This window comes from Brassica oleracea, chromosome C3, assembly GCF_000695525.1.
Source record: "Brassica oleracea var. oleracea cultivar TO1000 chromosome C3, BOL, whole genome shotgun sequence".
NCBI lineage: Eukaryota > Viridiplantae > Streptophyta > Magnoliopsida > Brassicales > Brassicaceae > Brassica > Brassica oleracea.
Window position 1 is genome coordinate 26,156,982 of NC_027750.1, and position 18,785 is coordinate 26,175,766.

The 18,785-nt window shown below is 39.2% G+C and overlaps 3 protein-coding genes across 3 annotated transcripts; 2 read left to right on the forward strand and 1 right to left on the reverse strand.

Moving 5' to 3' along the window:
• Positions 1–1,781: 1,781 nt before the first annotated feature.
• On the forward strand, positions 1,782–3,567 carry LOC106332449. The gene is made up of 2 exons (XM_013770907.1): positions 1,782–2,228; positions 2,298–3,567. The coding sequence occupies exons 1-2, from the start codon at positions 1,842–1,844 to the stop codon at positions 3,018–3,020; spliced, it is 1,110 nt and encodes a 369-aa protein (XP_013626361.1). The 5' UTR covers positions 1,782–1,841; the 3' UTR covers positions 3,021–3,567.
• A 987-nt stretch (positions 3,568–4,554) lies between these two features.
• On the forward strand, positions 4,555–6,830 carry LOC106329102 (reticulon-4-interacting protein 1, mitochondrial-like). The gene is made up of 7 exons (XM_013767692.1): positions 4,555–4,867; positions 5,268–5,495; positions 5,615–5,688; positions 5,805–5,964; positions 6,041–6,160; positions 6,254–6,362; positions 6,458–6,830. Exons 1-7 carry the CDS (start codon positions 4,637–4,639, stop codon positions 6,634–6,636), a joined length of 1,101 nt encoding a protein of 366 aa, XP_013623146.1. The 5' UTR covers positions 4,555–4,636; the 3' UTR covers positions 6,637–6,830.
• A 366-nt stretch (positions 6,831–7,196) lies between these two features.
• LOC106334657 lies at positions 7,197–13,942 on the reverse strand. Its single transcript, XM_013772973.1, has 6 exons — positions 12,270–13,942; positions 11,841–11,981; positions 9,954–11,712; positions 9,560–9,810; positions 8,478–9,337; positions 7,197–8,396 (listed from the first exon to the last, which is right to left on the reverse strand). The coding sequence occupies exons 1-6, from the start codon at positions 13,710–13,712 to the stop codon at positions 7,319–7,321; spliced, it is 5,532 nt and encodes a 1,843-aa protein (XP_013628427.1). The 5' UTR covers positions 13,713–13,942; the 3' UTR covers positions 7,197–7,318.
• Between the last annotated feature and the right edge of the window lie 4,843 nt (positions 13,943–18,785).

The window sequence follows — 18,785 nt, forward strand, 5'->3', positions numbered from 1 at the left end:
AGTAATTGAAAAGATCGAGTATCAAGTCAAGTAAAAGATAAAATCAAGTAATAAACCAAGTCAAGTAATTTACAAGTATTCAAAAAATTTGCGAATACTTGATATAACGAATACTCGTTCAAAACAAGTCAAATACAAACCAAATCGGATAACAAGTACCTAAAAAATGCCTGGTACTTGACCTGTGCCCAGGCCTAATACTAGGGAGGTGCCTCCCATGTGCTTGTTTTGGTTGAACCACCATCTCACCTAATCATTTCAGTTTATGCTGTTAACAAAAAAACATTATAAAAATGCATCCATATCTTGTCCTGCCTTTTCTATTATAAAATATCAATTTAATATGAGGACACAGAAAAAAACATCATTTTAATACATGTTTCTTTTATCATACCATATATATAAAGCCAGGAGACTAACGTGGTAGAATTTAGGACTAGACACGGATCGGATATCCGGGTTTTTGAAGGTATTTGTGATTTGCTTTGTATGTTACGGATATCTAATTTTTCGATTTGGTTTGCTTCAGAAAAATACGGATATCCGAAAAAACGGATCCAAAAAATAAATAGATATTTGCGGATATTTAAGAATACTTACGGATATCTCATCCGCTTTGATTAATACAAATTATCTTAAAAATTTATACAAATTTATTTTTAATATATATTTTTTTGCATAATATACAAAATAAAAACTAAAAGAAATAGTGAAACTATATATTTTGTAAATTTTAAACTTAGTTAACAATTATAATAACACAAAACCTAAGAAAAAATTTATAATTGTTTTATAAATTTTTTCTTTTTTTTTATGTGATACTTTTATATAAGTAATAATGTGAATAGAATTTGTCAAATTATATCTTATAATAATAATTATATAAACTTATACATTTAAAACATTAAGTATAGTCAAGATGTAATATATTTATATATTTCCGGATCGGAGCGGATATCCGATTCACAAAATTTTGATATTTGTGATTTTCTTCGATTTTAACGGATATTGATTTTTAGTATTTGCTTTGCTTCGAAAGTTTACAGATATCCAGAAATTTCGGATCGAATGGAGACGAATAACGAATCGAATCAAATTTAACGGATAAAATGTCCGGCCTATTAGAATTTGTCCTAGTGTACTGCCTATGGGTTACAAGAATCTGTAAAAATACGGTTTGGTCAAACCTTTTAAGTTTTAATCAAAATCCTAGTGGAACCCACCTGTAATCTTTCAAACAGGGACAAAACCAGAAAGTCTCTGAAACATCTTGCAGCTGAGTTTCTAGGGGCCGACACTCAAAACGGAGAGCACTGCCCTGTAAGTGTGTACTACATCTTACAAACATCTCTGGTTCGACTTTATCATGTTTTAGATCGGCAAATCTCAACTCTTTTTCCATGACAGATTAATGATGCACGAGCTGCAATGTTGACTTACCAGAAGAAAGAGAAGAGAGTGAGCAAGAAATGTGAAAGACCAGACATGGATGAGACTGAAACAAAAGAAGCGTAAGCCCAAGAAAAAAGTAAAGGCTTCCACCAGTGACACCCCCAATGGTTTGATAATCTTTTTTTTTTGTTTGAATGAATGTTAAATTTATCCATCCTCTCCATCAGCAGTAGATGTTCTGAATAAAGCTGGATCAAATCTCCTTCAAGAACTATTATCCCCGGTTCACTGGCCTTCTCTCTCTGATGGCCAACATCGCTCTGCAAACAATCATACTAGAGCCCCACAAATGACAAACAGAGTTACTAACAAAGCTCTGGTCAAAGTCAAAATTGCCTACTCCTGAAGTAAAGAAAGATGGAAATCTTCGATTCCCTTGGGCTGAGAAGATGAACCCATCTGCCAGGAACCTCTACAAAACAACATCTCCCACATACTTGGAAGATGGTACTCCAATGGTAACAATCCCGAGCAAACTTCTGCTTCATGGTCCTGAAAATAAGAAAGAGTATATTATTGGCCAGTTTCATCGCTGTTCTTTTCTGTCAGGTGGGCTTGTTCATGTTGTAGTTAATAGGATTTGGGGTAAGAAATGCAGAATCTTTTCTAGGAAACTAGGTGATTCTTCTTTTTTATTCCACATTCCAGATGTATCTACACGTTCTTGGATTCTTCAGAGGGGATTATGGCATGTGGATGATTGCTTGATGTTTGTAGCTCCTTGGAGTCCTGCAGCTTCATTATCTCTTCCAGAGATTTCCACTATTCCAGTTTGGGTAACTCTAAAAAATATCCCCAGTAGGTTATACTCTAATCCAGGAATAAGCCGAATTGCCTTTGCCCTGGGAGCTCCAATGCTGACAAATAAGCCCAGACTTGACCCTACTCTCATGGGTGAGGCAAAAATCTTGGTGGAAGTTGAATTGGACAAGCAATTCCCGCAGAAGATCGCTTTGAATGACAAAAGGGGTACTATATCATTGGTTGATGTAGAGTATTCGTGGATCCCAACAAAGTGTGGTAAGTGTGGACACTTAGGCCATAAAGACTCAAGATGTCTGCAAAAATCTGCTCAGCCTAGGAACTCGAGTCATCCGTCTAATGATCAAATAGGAGCTTCGCTTGCTTCTGCAAGTGTTTACCCTTCTGTTTTAGTCCCTGAAGTTGCTACAGATGATATGAGTATTTCTGCTTCTGTTACTGTGGCAAGGACTGATTCAGCCATTATTCCAACAGTCTCTCCTCCAGTTGCTGCCGTTGCGTCAGTCACAAGAACTCCAGTTGCTGCAGTAGCGTCCATCACAGGAACTCCTGTTGTTTCCGCTGCATCAGTCACAGAACATGTCCCTACTTTAATGGCTCCCTCACCTACTGTGAATATTGGTTCAGTCCATGTCCCATCCACTTCAGTCTCGACCACAGTCATTCAAGCCATAGAAGCATTACCTACTACATCAATTGCTACTCTAAAGTCTACATCAGTATCTAGCCTCTTCACCTTCATCCTTTTTTTAGATCCTCCCTACAAGTACCGAGTCAGAACCATCTACTCCAGCCACCATCTTTAAAGCAACAACAACAGCAACAGCCACTCCTTCTAGCAATTCAGCCTTGTCTGAAAATGCTCCGCTTAATACAGACCATACAACTACTTTGGAAGATCTTCCAGCCACAGGGAGTGTTTTTTTTAACGCCCCCACCCGAAGTTTCAAGTGATATTCCACCATATTCCGGAGGTTTGTCTTTTACTCCTTTCACAGGTGATTGCACAGGTTATTTTAATGAATTTGAAATGGCCCAACGATCACGACATGGAAGAGAGCTGAAACCATCTCAGAAGGTCCAAGATATGCAGTGGCAAACAGTAAGAGGTCGCAAAAGCCGGGGCTGCCGAGGCAGAGGTCGTCACGGAGACCAACACTAAAGTTATTTAGTGAGCTAATCTCTCTCTCAATTTTTTCAAATGCTTAGAGATTTATGCTGTAATTCTCTAGCTCCATATGATTTTTCAATCATCTTTCTTTCACAAGCTTTACTTTGAACTCTATGATGTCAAATTCATAGCCTTGTAACTTTATTTTCAGCATTGCAATTTAAATATGAAAGCCTTTTACAAAAAAAAAATGAATGTTAAATTTATTCATAAAAAAAATCTTATTACATCAAATGCTTCCTATTTATTTTAGAAAAAAACTCAAAGAAACTCCACACTTTACAACCTAGTGTTAAACCAAAATTACATCAACTCCTCCATTCCTTTGATCCCCTTTTTGCGCATCACACTGATCTTGTTTCGGATACTCTTATCAAGCATTCTTTTAAGTGCCTCTAAAGGCAACAACTTATCTCCATGCCTGGTCTTATTACGTTCTCTCTACACCGCATAAAGAACAGCTTGAAAAAAGTACCTTATAAAGAACAAACTCTTCTTCTCCCTTGATGAATCTCTGATAATCTCCATATCCATGATCTCTGACCAATGATTTGTATAGGAGGTACCCAATATACCTTTTGCTATAAATTCCCAAACTTGAGTCGTGTAAACACACTCAAAAAATAGATGATTCCTCGACTCGTGCGCAGATTTACAAAGAACACAAGTAGTATCAATCTATTGACTCCATTTTACCATTCTGTCTATCTCTAGAGGATAGCCACGCCATAAACGTATATTTGGGAATAGCTTGGGAAAACCATATCTCACAGACCCAAGAACATGAAGGAAAACTTACTCTTAACTGCTTCCAAGTTTCTTGAGTAGAAAATTTCTGCTTATAGCCGGACTTCCCTTTCCAAATACTCATGTCCTTTGATAATCATGAGGTTTGGTAATCCTTACTCTTACTTGTTACTTAGCATCATGTTCCTAAAATGTATCATCTTGTTGTATACCAAGTTCAACACGATGGTATAAGCTTATTTATCTTCCACTGATCTAAGCTCAATTTTCTCAATTCACAGATTGAAATTGATAAAATTGCACTTGGTTTACGAAATGTCTAGTCAAATTGAACCGGTTTGGAACAAAAGCTACAACTTGCATGTACAGTTCGTTAAATAAACCCGCTCTGTGGACGCTACTGCTGCCACGTCATAAGTTTCAGTTTCTCTGTTAAAAAAAAAGAAGAGGCTTTAAAATAGAAGAAGCAGAGAGTTTCGCATCAACGAAGAAGACGACGGAGAAATGCGAGGGATGAGATCACTTCGCGGTAGTTCAAAAGCCGTATCGATTTTCCGTCCGGCGAGATTAAGCTCTCTTCGGAGCATCTTCACCGGTTGCCGTGCCGTGATGCTGCCTCGATTCGGCGGCCCGGAGGTTTTAGAGCTCCGGGAGAATGTTCCGGTGCCGAATCTCAACCCCAACGAGGTTCTCGTCAGGGCGAAAGCTGTCTCCGTCAATCCTCTTGATTGCAGAGCAAGTCTTCTCTTCTTGATCCGCTTTTGATTTCGTTTGCGTTAATTAGGGTTTAGGATTGCAGTGATCGGTTAGATTTGAGATCTCTTACGTATGAAACTAATCTCGAAATGCTAATCTGCAATTGATGATGGTGTTTGAGAATGTTTGCTGCTTTCTCTTTTTTTTTCAGATTTTTTAAGCAAAAAAAAAATTAAAAATCAAACCAATCGCTGGCCGCCACGAGTCAGTGGGGCCCGTGAACAGCATAAGAAACTCACTAAAATCAGTTCTTAGTTAGTAGTTTTTGTAACCCATCCTTAAGCGTTTTGTGGGGACCCACGCATTAAGAACCTCACTGAGGATCCCGGATAAACATGCTCTCACAGTGACAGTAGTGAGATTGATGTTGTGATTTCAGATACGAGCAGGATATGGGCGTTCTGTATTTCAGCCGCATCTACCTATTATTATTGGACGTGATGTTAGTGGCGAAGTTGCTGCAGTTGGGAACTCCGTTAAGTCGTTTAAAGTAGGGCAAGAAGTTTTTGGTGCGTTGCATCCTACTGCGTTGAGAGGTACTTATACTGATTATGGAGTTCTTTCTGAGGAGGAACTCACTGAGAAGCCAGCGTCAGTTTCTCATGTGGTAAGTAGGTAGATATATATATACCCGTTTAACCTCTCTAGTTTTAGGCCTTTATTGGCTAGACGTTTGATTGTTTTCGGTTAAGAGGTTTCAGATGTTCTTTTGTCTGCTGCTTGTAGGAGGCAAGTGCTATTCCTTTTGCAGCGTTGACTTCTTGGCGTGCTTTGAAGAGTAATGCGCGGATTCTCGAAGGGTATGTATGAATTGGAGGACTAATTCACCTTTCAAGATGTCACACAGATGATTTCGTGTTACTTGTGTACTATTATGGACTCACCAGCGTGTTCTTTGAAACCTTTCTATTTGCAGACAAAGGGTATTAGTTTTTGGGGGAGGAGGAGCGGTGGGTTTTGCTGCAATCCAGATTGCGGTAGCCTCTGGGTGTCATGTTACAGCTTCTTGTGTGGGTCAGACCAGAGAGAGAATACTAGCAGCTGGCGCCGAGCAAGCTGTTGACTACACAACCGAGGTACTGATACTAGCCGCTTTTTTCTCTGCTGATCCATGATTATGTTGTCATGAACCTTGATCTGTTTCATGTACAGGACATTGAGATGGTGGTAAAAGGGAAGTTTGACGCTGTGTTGGATACTATTGGTCGGCCTGAAACCGAGAGAATAGGCATAAACTTCTTGAGGAAGGGTGGAAACTATATGACTCTCCAGGTATGTAACATTGTCTTGTGTTTCTTCTGCTTTACGTGCTACAAGTTACCTTGGTTGCTTAAGTTTTTTCTCTTTTGCATTTATCTGTTGAAGGGTGAGGCTGCATCATTGACTGATAGATACGGTTTTGTTGTCGGGCTTCCGCTTGCAACTTCATTCTTAGCGAAGAAAAAGATACAATATCAGTATTCTCATGGAGTAGGTATATGATAGATCTCTTGCTCTCTCTCTCTCTCCCTGAATTACTCTCTTCAATATTTATCCGAGTCTCTGACTGTACTGAACTGAAAAATACAGACTATTGGTGGACGTATATGAGGGCTGATCCTGAAGGTCTAGCTGAGATTAAGCGGTTAGTTGGAGCAGGAAAGCTAAAGATACCAGTGGAAAAAACATTTCCGATAACTGAAGTTGTAGCAGCTCATGAAGCCAAGGAGAAGAAAGAGATTCCGGGCAAGGTGGTCCTAGAGCTCTGAACTATATATGTAGGAGTGACAATAATAAATACCTGCAGAGCTCCTTAGCAGCTGTTCTTTTTAGAAATTACACGCAGGAGAAACAAATGCTTTTCTCCGTCTTGAGTTTTCTGTAAATTAGATCTATCATGCTTAGATTCAGATAAAAATAAAACTTGAAATTTCTGTATAGACATCCAAAGGTTTTTTTTTTATTTGGACGTTGTCTTCGTTGCAACCTGCAGTATACCAAACTAAGTTGTTTGCTGTCCATGTATTTGTATGGGAATCTTATCAGTACTAAGATTGATCTATCCAGAGGAACATATTACTCCCAAACAATAAACGAAAGTCACTATAATATGGTGGACTTTGATGCTCTTATGGGTTATACATGAGAATTTTTACCCCAAGATTAGTTGACAGTTAGTGCTGTATAGAGTGTGAAATTAGCTGCGTATCTCGAGTTAGTTGACAATGTTGAGAAAAATAATAATAGTTCAAAGAAGTTAGGCTAATCACAGCAACAGTAAATCTCAAGAGAAAGAAACTAATCAGCAGCCAAACACGGGATGGAAAACTTGAGCCATGACACTGCTGGATTTTCTTTTCATGCGTCTAAGATAAATGTACCAGTCTGTAACAGCAAATCACTGACAAAACCAGTTGATTTGAGTAGACGAAAGATTAAAAACTCAACCAATCAAAAAGGCTTCATCTCAGTTGCAACCAACTCTACGAGAGAACTAAGGCATAAACTATCATATCTACAATGCAAAGCGCAGTCATCTTCCGTACATACCGGAACCAATATGCCATCCCTGAAAACGAATACTGGTTCAAGCCAACTCTTAGCGCTTGGAGATGCGTTTGCTTTATCCAAGCTCCCTTGCTCTTCAGCAGAATGACTGCAACACTCAGCCGAGGCAAGAAAATTATTACTAGGTGAGCTTTTGCAAGGACACGCTTCCTTTTCTGAGTTTCCATCACGTTCTTCAACCTCTACTTCCTGCGTGCCACCATTGTTTCTGGCAGAGATGAACTTCCTAACAGCAGCAATAAGCTCCACTGATAATGAAGAAACCGCATCATGTATACCCTCTGTTGTGATGTGGCTTCTACCAAGTCTCAATTCGCGAGTAACTAATTTACGCATTGAATCTTGGAGGATGGAGACACACTGAGGGCAGCAACGGTAAAAACAAACTAAACTAGGGTCATCCAGAGGACTGATTCTTGCAGTTATTTCAACTTGTTTGACTGGTTCAGGCATGCTGTTTGCAGATTCTAAGCCATGAACTGCTTCACCATTACTTGAGTCGGCTGACTTTTTGGGATCTTCTTGTGAGATAGAATTTGATTCCCCAGATCCAACGTGATTGTTTTCGGAATTATCTTTTTCTTGCAAACAAGTGACTGTTGCTGTTGTTTGGGTTTCATTCTGTTCATGGTCGGCTGCAGGAGAGTTAAGATCAAGGAGAACAGTCTGATGCAAGGAAACTACTCCTGAATCCTCAATCAACATTGCAGAATTCGAAGTATCATCACCATTCTCTTTGATCAAAACTAAGCCGTCTGTAATCTCCACAACTGGCTGATGATTGTCGGTAAGATCCGTAGATGCTCTAGGGTCTGGACAATTGATGTTTTGTGTATCTTCTTTCAGGTCTCCTTTTGATCGATCAGATGTTCCTTGCTCAGTTGGCTCATCCCTCACTGTCGCATCAGCTACAGAACACGACAATGGATTCATCGACTCTGTTTGAGCATTTGATTCAAAACTGTAAACAGTGAAATTGTGTTAGATATACAGCAAGCTTTAGAAACAAACATACATAAAAACAAAGTATATCAAGGCGTACCTTCGCATTGCATAAACCCAACTGTTAACCAGATCTTCCAGATAAGCAACTTGAGACAAAATTCTGATATATTGACATCTGTCCTTTCCAGCATCGATTTTCATATTGATCCGCCCAACTAAGAGCTCGAGAACTTTCCTTACTTCAAAAGAGACTTCCCTCAGTGATGTATAGGTTCCTCTATACGCAGATAATCCAACAGCAACGAGGCCCCTGGCAGTGCCAGATAAATCTTTGCCTCTAACATTGTTGGAACCGGAAGCAGTAGTACTCTGCTCTGATGGATTATGAGGACGAATGATACACGAATTAAACGGCCATCCTCTCCAAGGACCCGAAACATCTGCGCTTGGCCCTTCCTTAAGCTTTGATGTCACCCAACAAAGCTCAGCAAATTGAGGATACCGTAGAATTTGATAACCAAATGTAGAGACGGCTAACTCCAAGCTTGATTTCGGTTTCGCAGTAATGCTGATAGGTATCGGTGGCACTTTCAAAGAACAATCCTCAGGAGGTTTTGATTTGATACCTACTTCTTCCCCTGCAACATGATCAGTATTATTCTGATAAGCTGGATCTCTGCAATCCTGGTCAGGATCCTCTCTTTCGTATGTCTTCGGTACGTCATAGTGTGTATGGGTTCCCTGATGCACCAAATGAAGAAACACTTGGATTGCCCGCCTTGACAACTCAGTAGCAGACAAGTCAATGGCCATGTCTTGGTCAGAACTTTCAGCAATTTGTACAGTGAATTGTGGAACAGCCTCTGACTTAGTTGGCTGATACTCCTTTGATAGGTCGGTCTTAAAGAACTGTTGTATCTTAGGAGGCAGGAGTTTGTAGGGCATGCCAGAAGTAGCCTATCACCAAAAAGGAAAAAAAGGATTTAGTCTCACGTGTTGATACTCTTCTCAGAGACTTCTAATCAACAAAGTAGGGAGCACAGAGATTTGAAAAAGAAGAGTACACGAAACTAAGGCTTATATTCACAAAATACAAGAAAAAAAGCTATCCGAAAGTACACTAAACAAGCATATACGAGAGGTATTGGAGAAACAAATTAAGTAAGAAGTTAAGCATACCAGAATTATCATCTTTGTGGAAACTCGCAATGATTCTACTTGCTCAAGAAATGTGTTCCAAGCATGTGAAACTCGAGAAGAATACTGCAACTCCATTTTCTCCACTGTTTCTGGACGAACGGGAGAAGAATTTTCTTTTAAAGAATCATCATCACACTCGACCTCCTCATTCAGTGGAGTTTCTGTCTCTACAGCCCACAAGTCAATCCTTGGCATGAATACCACACATGATTTCCTGCTAGAACATTTCACTACAGGTCGGACAGATTTACCAGTTAGTAATCTGGAGATGGACTAGAACCAAGCAAATCAACGAAAGACTAAAAGAAAAAAAGTATGTAGCTGCTTAAATATCATTATCAGGTACGTAATGAAATGTTAATAACAGACGTACTTAATAAGTGAGTTACGCCTAGCACCAGATCCCCATTTCCTTCTTGTGAAATTGTCGCCGTGTCTATCTTCTGCATCTCCGCATTTCCAATAAAACAATGCAAGATGCAAGAAGCAAGATGACGTTGACCAGATCTAGGTCCTCCAGCAATAAGCAGTTGGAACCCAGACTTGTTCATTGATTCTGAAGGAGCATTCCCCAACCCAGGATGTCGGCGGACTCTGTGTACCATGAACTGCGCAGAACCCAAACTACAGTCGCCTGCACCAGGGGAGCTTGGAACAGATCTAACCGAGTCACATCCTCCATCTAGTATCCCAGCATAAGAAAGTCTCTGAACTATATCTTTTACAACATCTACGTCCTGGAGAAGGCTATCAACATGAGACCACCAGCAATCATCATTTATCTTCTTGTCGCCCAAAGCAGAACAGATCACATTTTTGAAATCAACCGCAGCTTTGGAAAGTAGAGGCGGCAGCACGATGCGCTCTTCAAGATGAAAAGCAACGAGTAAAGAACACAGTGATGGTAACAAAGAAGGCACCAAGTAAACAGGAAGAGGAGAAGAATATATATCGCTAGCTGCTTTTCCTGCTCCTCTACGAGAGCATGGGGGTGGGGAGCGGGATAAAGCTTCCAACCAATCTCTTTCTTCAACTGAGAAGGATGGTAGAGCAACACGATTACTCCTCGAGATTCCCAACTCTGCAGCGGCCAAAGATTCTTGCAAAGGAAAGCTCCTATTCAAGGCAATCATGGCAGCTTGCGTGCAGAGAGCTTGTATATCCGCACCAGCAAAACCGGCAGTTTCTTTAGCAACCCACTTGAGCAAGTATCCAGACACCGGCTTAGGCCACTTTCTAGTATGGAGTGAGATGATTGCAGCTCTATCATCGAGCGATGGTAGTGGAAAATAGATCTCCCTATCAAATCTCCCAGGCCTCCTTAATGCTGGGTCAATAGCATCAGGGTAGTTTGTTGCACCTATGACAACCACTGAGCCACGCGACTTTAAGCCGTCTAGTAAAGCGAGCAATGTGGATACAACGGAGCTGTGTGTTTGATCTTGCTGCCTTGACCGCTTGGGAGCAAGGCCATCAATTTCATCAAAAAATATGATGGATGGTTGGCATTTTTCAGCGACTTGAAATAAGAGTCTCAACTGGCGCTCAGCATCACCAACGTATTTTCCCAGACAGTCTGCCCCTTTGCGGGCAAAGTAGGCAATCCGTCTATTACCACGAGCGAGGGAACCAATCAGTGCTCGAACCACAAGAGTTTTTCCAGTTCCAGGATGTCCATGCAAGAGGATACCTCTTGGTGGTGTAAGTCCAAGGTTATCAAAGAACTCTGGATACAGTAAAGGTAAAAGAACAACCTCTTTCATACATTGGGTTACACCCTCAAGCCCAGCAACAGAATCCCATCCCTCAAATGCTTTTCCGTTCTCAGATTCAGAGCCTCCAATATACTCAGGCGCCACTCTTAATAGATCTCGTTGAAGTCTCTTGCTTTCACGTTTTAAAAATTCTTCATCGTCTCCACACTTCTCAAACCACTTTTCTTCCGCTTCCACATCCTTACGCCATGCATCATTTGAGTGCTTCCTCATCTCCAAACGCATCTTCTTAGTTTTCATCTTCTTCATCCTGACTTGACATTGACGACCATGGGGTTGGAAATGATGTCTGTGGTCCGTGCAAGCAATGAGAAACTTACGGTGATCAAAGATGCAACCATTAGCTCGTGCACAAGGCTGCAAAACACAGAACACCACAAAGAAGTTGTCAGAGCATGATACACTAATAGTTTTACAGCTGCAAGTTTATTAGCCAATGTGTCAGAGGTGAGGAAAGGAAAACCAGAGAGGGAGTAATAACAGACCAAATGATAGGTTCTTGGACATCTATCAACACGACAACCGATGGTTGCCCCAGGTCTTTCACAGCGAGTGCATTTTAGTGACCTCCCTCTGCAAAGTGCTGCCCTTATATTCTTTAAGCGTCCTACACCAGCAAAGTAAACCTGCAGTACAAGAATATTGAAGATTAACGCCAACAGAAGACAGGATTCAGGAAAAGAAAAACAAATAAGAAGACAGTAAGAGGCTGAGAGCATAGTTAAAATAAAAATATTTCAGGAACAATGACAACCAAACAGACGTTATAGAAAACTAAAGATTAATCGTGAGAAAAACACAGAATTGAAAAGAGAAATAAAGACTAATACTGGCACACATTTTGTATGGCACATGTAGATGAATCTAAGCAATCAAAAAGCATGTTGTGTCATATAATCAGAACCACACGTTACCTCGGGACTCCATACGGCACAGTGCTGATGAACCCACGTTCCAGAAATTCCATAACGATCGTTTATAGGGCCCAATAGACGGCCAAGCCACCCAGGTTCATCTCCGAAACCATCTAATATATCATAGTTTGGCTCCCCTGAAGATGAAGAACCGCTATGTGCCTCTACGTCACTGTCACCATTATCTTGTATCAACTTCTTCGGGAGTTTGCCATCAGTACCAACTCCGCATAAACCACAGCGTCTGGCTTGCTTGAAGGGAGGTTTACCAAGTCTATCTGATGAAGTGCAAACTGAGTCAACTACTTTGTTGCAAGTTTCATTTTGAATAGGCAACTCGTCAAGCATTTCCACACTTTCACCCACTTTATCGTTGGCCTTATCAGTAGATGTTGTTCTGGAAGCACCTTGCTCTCCAGTGTCATCGCTCTGCTTCAAACTCTCATTAACCTCGATGGCAGCTTTCTGTAGTAGTTCAGGATCTAAAGTATCTCCTTGTTTGGTCTTAACATTATCAGCAACATCACTACCATCCCCTAGTGTACCAGTGCCATTTCCACTTTCAAAAACCATTGCACCCAACTCCTTACTCTCAGTTCCTTCAACTTCCGTCTCAATCTCATTCTCCAATCCTTCCACTTGATCCCCACTCTCTTTCTCCACTTCTTCCATTCGAACATCAGTCTCAGCTGCCGTTCCATCCACATTACCTTCAACCTCACTTCCTTCCTTCTCTGCACTACCATGTGCTTCACTTGCACTATCCTCAGTCTCGTTCTCAGTACTCTCTGCTTCATCCTCGCTCTCAGCCTCCGCTCCATCAACTTCAGCTTCATCCTCACTCTCTAAAACAACTGATCTTTTGGTAGCCTTCTTCACCTTCTCATCCTCCTCTGCAGCTTCACTATCAGCTGATTCCTCAGACTCGCTAGCACTCTCCTCTTCAGCATTACTGTTATCAGACTCATTCTCCTCATCTTCCCAACTTTCAAACTCCTTAACTCCCACTCGCTTCTTACCCTTCATCAGCTTCCCACCATTAGGAGCTTTATCTCTCACCTCATTACCATCACCGTTTCCGAAAACGAGCTTTCTTTTCCTCTTAACAACACTTCTCGCCTGAGAACCAGCGTTCCTCCTCCTTGACCTCGACCTCAACCTTGATTTCCAATTATCCGAATCGTCATTCTCCTCCTCCACCACTCTACTGCTACTACTCCCCCTAGAACTCCTATTCAAACGGCGCCGTTTCTTCGCGGGAGGAGGAGAAGCGTCGAGGATAGACGGTATCCGCCTAACCCTAGAGCTCCGCCGAAGCTCGGAATCAGCAGCAGGAGCGGCGTCTCTGTCCTTCGGCTCTCCGTGGTTTTTGTTGTACTCCTCCTCGCAAATCGCGGCGAGCTTCTTACTCTTCCTCCCAGAAGGAGAGCCCGATGATCTCATCGCGAATCAACAGCAACCGTACAAATACAGATGCAACTGTTTCTTTTAAGATAAAAGAGAATCAAGCGCTTATCGAAACGTTACGTCTTCGAAAATTAGGATTGTGAGAGAGTAGCGCCGCGGAGACTTCGACGGAGATGGTTGAGAAAGCGTAACGGAGCGACCAAGCTTAGCTCCATGATCAGCTCGAATCCGAATTAAATTAACCCAGAAATCCGAAACCCTAATTCCCAATTTCCACGCTTTTACAGTGGTGAATTTGAATATTTTAAGTTTTTTTTATTTAATAATTCATCTAAATAGTTTTCTTTTGTTTACGTAATTAGACACTTTTTTTGTATTTTGTTACACGTAAAAACACTCGTTGCTCGAGGGACACATTCACGTTTCCCAAGTCACTTATTAGATTTTTTTGCCCTTGTTCATTTACAGCCATTCGTTTTATTATAATTACACATGCAAACACTTTTTACATGTGACACATTTTGTTATGGACCATCGATAGCTTATGGACAATTTTTTTTTAATGGAAACGACACTTGTGGATGGATGATTTGTGGATGGATGATTTGTGGACGAGTGATGCGTAGTTGGGTGATTTATGGACGGGTGACATGTGATGTTAATATGTTTATAGTAGATAACATGGACAAACTCTCTATTTTGATTCCATAAAACTATACAACAATATGTGGACATGGACTCATGTTACTAAAATTATACCATAAAACGTGGATACGGACTTTGTTATCTCCAACACAAGCATTTGGTTTCTTCAGCTCAATTGATAAATTATCTGCAATTAAACTTCAATCAATATGAGAAAGAAATGATACTGTGAGTATGAGCGGAGAGAAAAATAGAAGAAGCGTTTACCTTCTGTCGGAGAGTAATAGATCTTGAACGTCAAAGATTTCTGATCTAAGGAATTTGCGCTTTATCATGATGTGGATGGATCTAAATTTGATTAAAGTTCAATTTAAATCCCGAGATGATGAATGGAATCGAATGAATATTGTCTAGGTCCACAAATAGTTTATAATTCTGTTAAGATGTCCATGTACAGTTATCCACGCTTTGGTATCTACGTCCACATTTAGGTTTGTTTACACATTAATATATATATATATATATATATATGAAAATGTATTTTAAAAGATAGAGAATTTTATATATAGTTTATTATGACAATTATTTTTGTTTAATATATTTTAGAACTTGAGATAAAAGTAAATAAAAACATAAAGTAGAATAAGAAAAATAATGAAATGAAATAAGAAGAGAAGAGATGTTCTCTTTAGTTTAGGGTCATAAGAGTCTTTGACAAAAGAAAATGTGTTTCAAGTGATAAATGTCTTGTAGTGTAATTTGAATATGAGAAAGTGTCTCTAAATGTAAAAAATTCTCTTACTTTTGTTCTCAACTTGACAGGTCTAATGATTTATGGATAAATTACAAGCAAAATGGATTATTTATTGTGAAATTGCACTCTCTATACGTAGATTTAGGTGTAATTAGGTAACTACCATTATGTATTACTGTTAAGTACTGTTATGCAAAACATGAAGACAATTATGCCCATATAAAATGAATCCTTGCGGTACGCTAAAAGATTATGCAATCCGTAGGTGAAGATATTATAATCCATATCCTCTTGTCATATGAACTGAATCTTTAAAAATATGAAGGTTTATTACCAACATAGGGGTGTCTGCGCTTCGCGCGGAATATTGTTTTATTGTTCTTAAATATGATTTTTGGATGATGTGATTATGTGTTCAATATTTATTTGTGAAGACCATTATTTGATGTTTTATTATATTATGTAGTAGTAGGTAATAAGTTAATATATTATGTGTTTGTCTTTTTAATAATGTGTTGTTATATGTATTATACTACTTGTTAGTGGTGAAGTGAGTTTCTGATGTAAAACATATTTAATTTCTATAACTTTGTCTTTAGCCATTTGTTGATTCTAAGATTAACGGCGTCAAAATTGTATTTAAAATTTTTACATTACTCTTTTTAGATGTTTTTTGCACTCTCCTCCATATTTTGACCGTGAGCCATCACAATCTATGTATTTCGTTTACCTCTCCAGTGTGCAGTTCTTCTCACCATCACTGGGAAAAGACTCACCTCCGTGCTCTTATTTTTCCTCACCTTCTTTTTTGTTAGATTATCTGGTATTTGTTAATAGATCAGGCATATTAGTTCCATGTTGTGTGGTTGTTTGTTACGGCGTTGTATGTTATTTCGGTCAATATTGGTCATTTTTTCCTTAGGTTTTGGTTAAGGTTAGAAACTAAATCTCGTTAGGTTGGGTCAAAGTTCAGTTGTCATTGATGTTGTTTTCCTCTTCGCTGGTTTGCCGTCAATAGTCTCTGCTCGTCTTGGTTTTCAAGATCTGTTTTTTGTGATTTGACTTCTATGCTCTTGTTCATAGCTCGAGGATGGCTCCACGGTTTGTTGATTTTTTTTTTGTCTCTTTTTATCTTTTTGCTCTCTCATCTTGTTGCACCTTTCATCGATGATCACGTCTCTGTTGGCTCTCCCTTTTTCCATATTTGCTACTCCAAGTTTTGATAGTGTTTTTCTTTGTGTATGTTTTGTGCGCTTGGAAGTTTGTTTATGGTCTCAAGGTTAAGCTTTGGTTTCTTGGTGGTTGGTTTCCATTCTCCCCACTCAAGTTGTTTATCTTCTTCTCATGCATTTCTTGGTGTAGGTATGCAGAGTTAGTTTTTGGAGCTTTGGTTTCTTCTATTCAGAGTTTTGTGGTTCCTCGGTGGCATGAAAGCCTTGTATGTGCTTGTTTAGTTTGTGAGGTGCTTCTTATCTCTTAGCTGGTGGTTGTAATTCTGGTGCTTTAGACATGCGTTTTTTTGTTTCGTTGTGACTTTGTTCTTCCGATGATTATTCTTTCTCTAACCTGTTTTTTTGGTTTTTTGCGCTGGTGCTTGAACGTGATCCTTTGTATTCCGGAGATTGATTTGTCCCTAATTTTATCTTTTTACTTTTTTCTGACATCTGTTTGTTTTTGCCAAAACACTCTATGGTAAGATGAGATAGGTTAGTCTTCTTATCTTTTTTCAGTTCCAAACATCTATTGAGTTAGTGTTACTATGGTATTTTGCTTTTTCTCTGTGACTGGGGAAGTTTGATGTTTAGATTTTTTTTTTTTTACAGCAAAACATTTACAGACTCATATTGACTCTGTAAACCAAATCGGTAACTCCGCATTCATGTGAACGACAAAGGACGATTGTTTCCTAGCACTGTGTGCTAAGCTATCCGCCCGAAGGTTCGCCGTCCGAGGTACATGAACGATGTTTGAATTGAGGAAAATTCCTTTGATAAGCTTGATGTCTTCCAGATAGCTTTCGAATGCTGGCCATTCTTCTGGTTCCAAAACCATCTTCACCAATTGAGAACAATCTGTTGCAAACGTTACCTGAAACTGTCTTAAATTCTTCATACATTCCATTGCCCAAATCAATGCCTCTACCTCCGAATGGAGGGGTAAAAGACATGCTCTTACATTCCTTGCCCCTAACAGACCATCAAACCCCGATAAAGTACTATACCAGCCTTGCCCTGAAAACTCCGATGTTTAGATTATGTATTGCACTCTAATTTCTTCTTATTAGTTTGATCATTTTATTTTTTTAATAGTTAAATAAATATATAATTTGTAAATTAAATATTAGAAAATGGTATAAAAATAATAAAATAACAAAAGTTTATGTTATTTTTAGTTGTGAATAAATTGAATATGGAAAATATATTTTTATTATTTTATTTCTTTCTTTATTCATCTTGAATTTTAGTGAACAATAAAATAAATTATAAAACTTTATAAGATAATAGTTAGTGCAAAAAGGATTCGATAGTGTACGATTAGAAAGTACTTGGCCAAATTGCAATAACCTAAAAAAAAGAAGGATCTAAAATGTAAAAAAAATTACATGGATGACACGTGTCGCAAAAATCCGTTGTCAGTTGTCAAAAAAAGGGAAAAAACTAACTATATATATATATTTTTTTAAAATGACACAGATTGTACTTTAAAGAAGGAATCAGAAATCAAAGCAGAAGGTTGGTGAAAAGTACATATGAAGTAGTAAATATAAGTCTACAAAAAGAAGATTTTAAATCGAAACATACCTTTCTAACTCAGCTACCTTCTTAAAAGCTCCTTTTGACTTTTTACTTGTTTCTTAATGACCCAAGTTGACTCTCTGGCTACTTGATTTTATAGAGACGAAGAGAAAGAAGGTTAAGCATCTCTCCTGCTTATATTTTTTTGTATGTAAAGTTGGGAAATCTTAAGTGTGGATACGTTATTTAATGCACCGTTTTGCTCAGAAATATATGGTCCAGATTTAAGTTTCTCATATATGTTCTCTTGTTACACCTCCTCGCTAACCGAGAAAAACTAAAAATATATTTACCAAATCTATTGCAAATCTACGAAATACAGCCTAAGAGCATCAATAATGCAGTTTCTAAGATGGGTTTTTAAACAAAAGAAGGCATTTAAGTAAATCAAAAAGAAAGAAATAAGGATAATCGATCCTTAATTAAGCGTTTTTGGAACCGATCGCAAAGGGGACTCTTATTACACGTGTCGGCTTTTGTGATTCTTTTTTTTCCTTTCTTCCCCCAAATCGATTTGCGATGGCAGACGAAGATTTCCAGTCTCGCGTCAAGAGGATCTTCGAATTTCTCGCCTTCTCCCGCTCCACGTCTTCTACTACCTCCACGTCTTCTGCGCCGCTGCTGCGACAAGAGGCAGTAGAGGATCTCGAGCACTGATCGGAAGGAGGGTGAGGAAGGTGGTGACGAGGATTTTGGTGATGAGGATGATGATTGGAGCATCAGGGCATCCATGGGCCTTGACCGTACTCTCGATGATGAGGTATAATCAATTATTCTTTAAATTGTTTTGGTTAGGTAACGATTGTGCAAGTTAGGAAACGCTTGAGTAAAACTAGGGAACAATTGAATTCATATGTATTCATATCATTAGCCTGGAAGATCGTTAGGTTTTGTAGTACGTGAACTTTCAACACA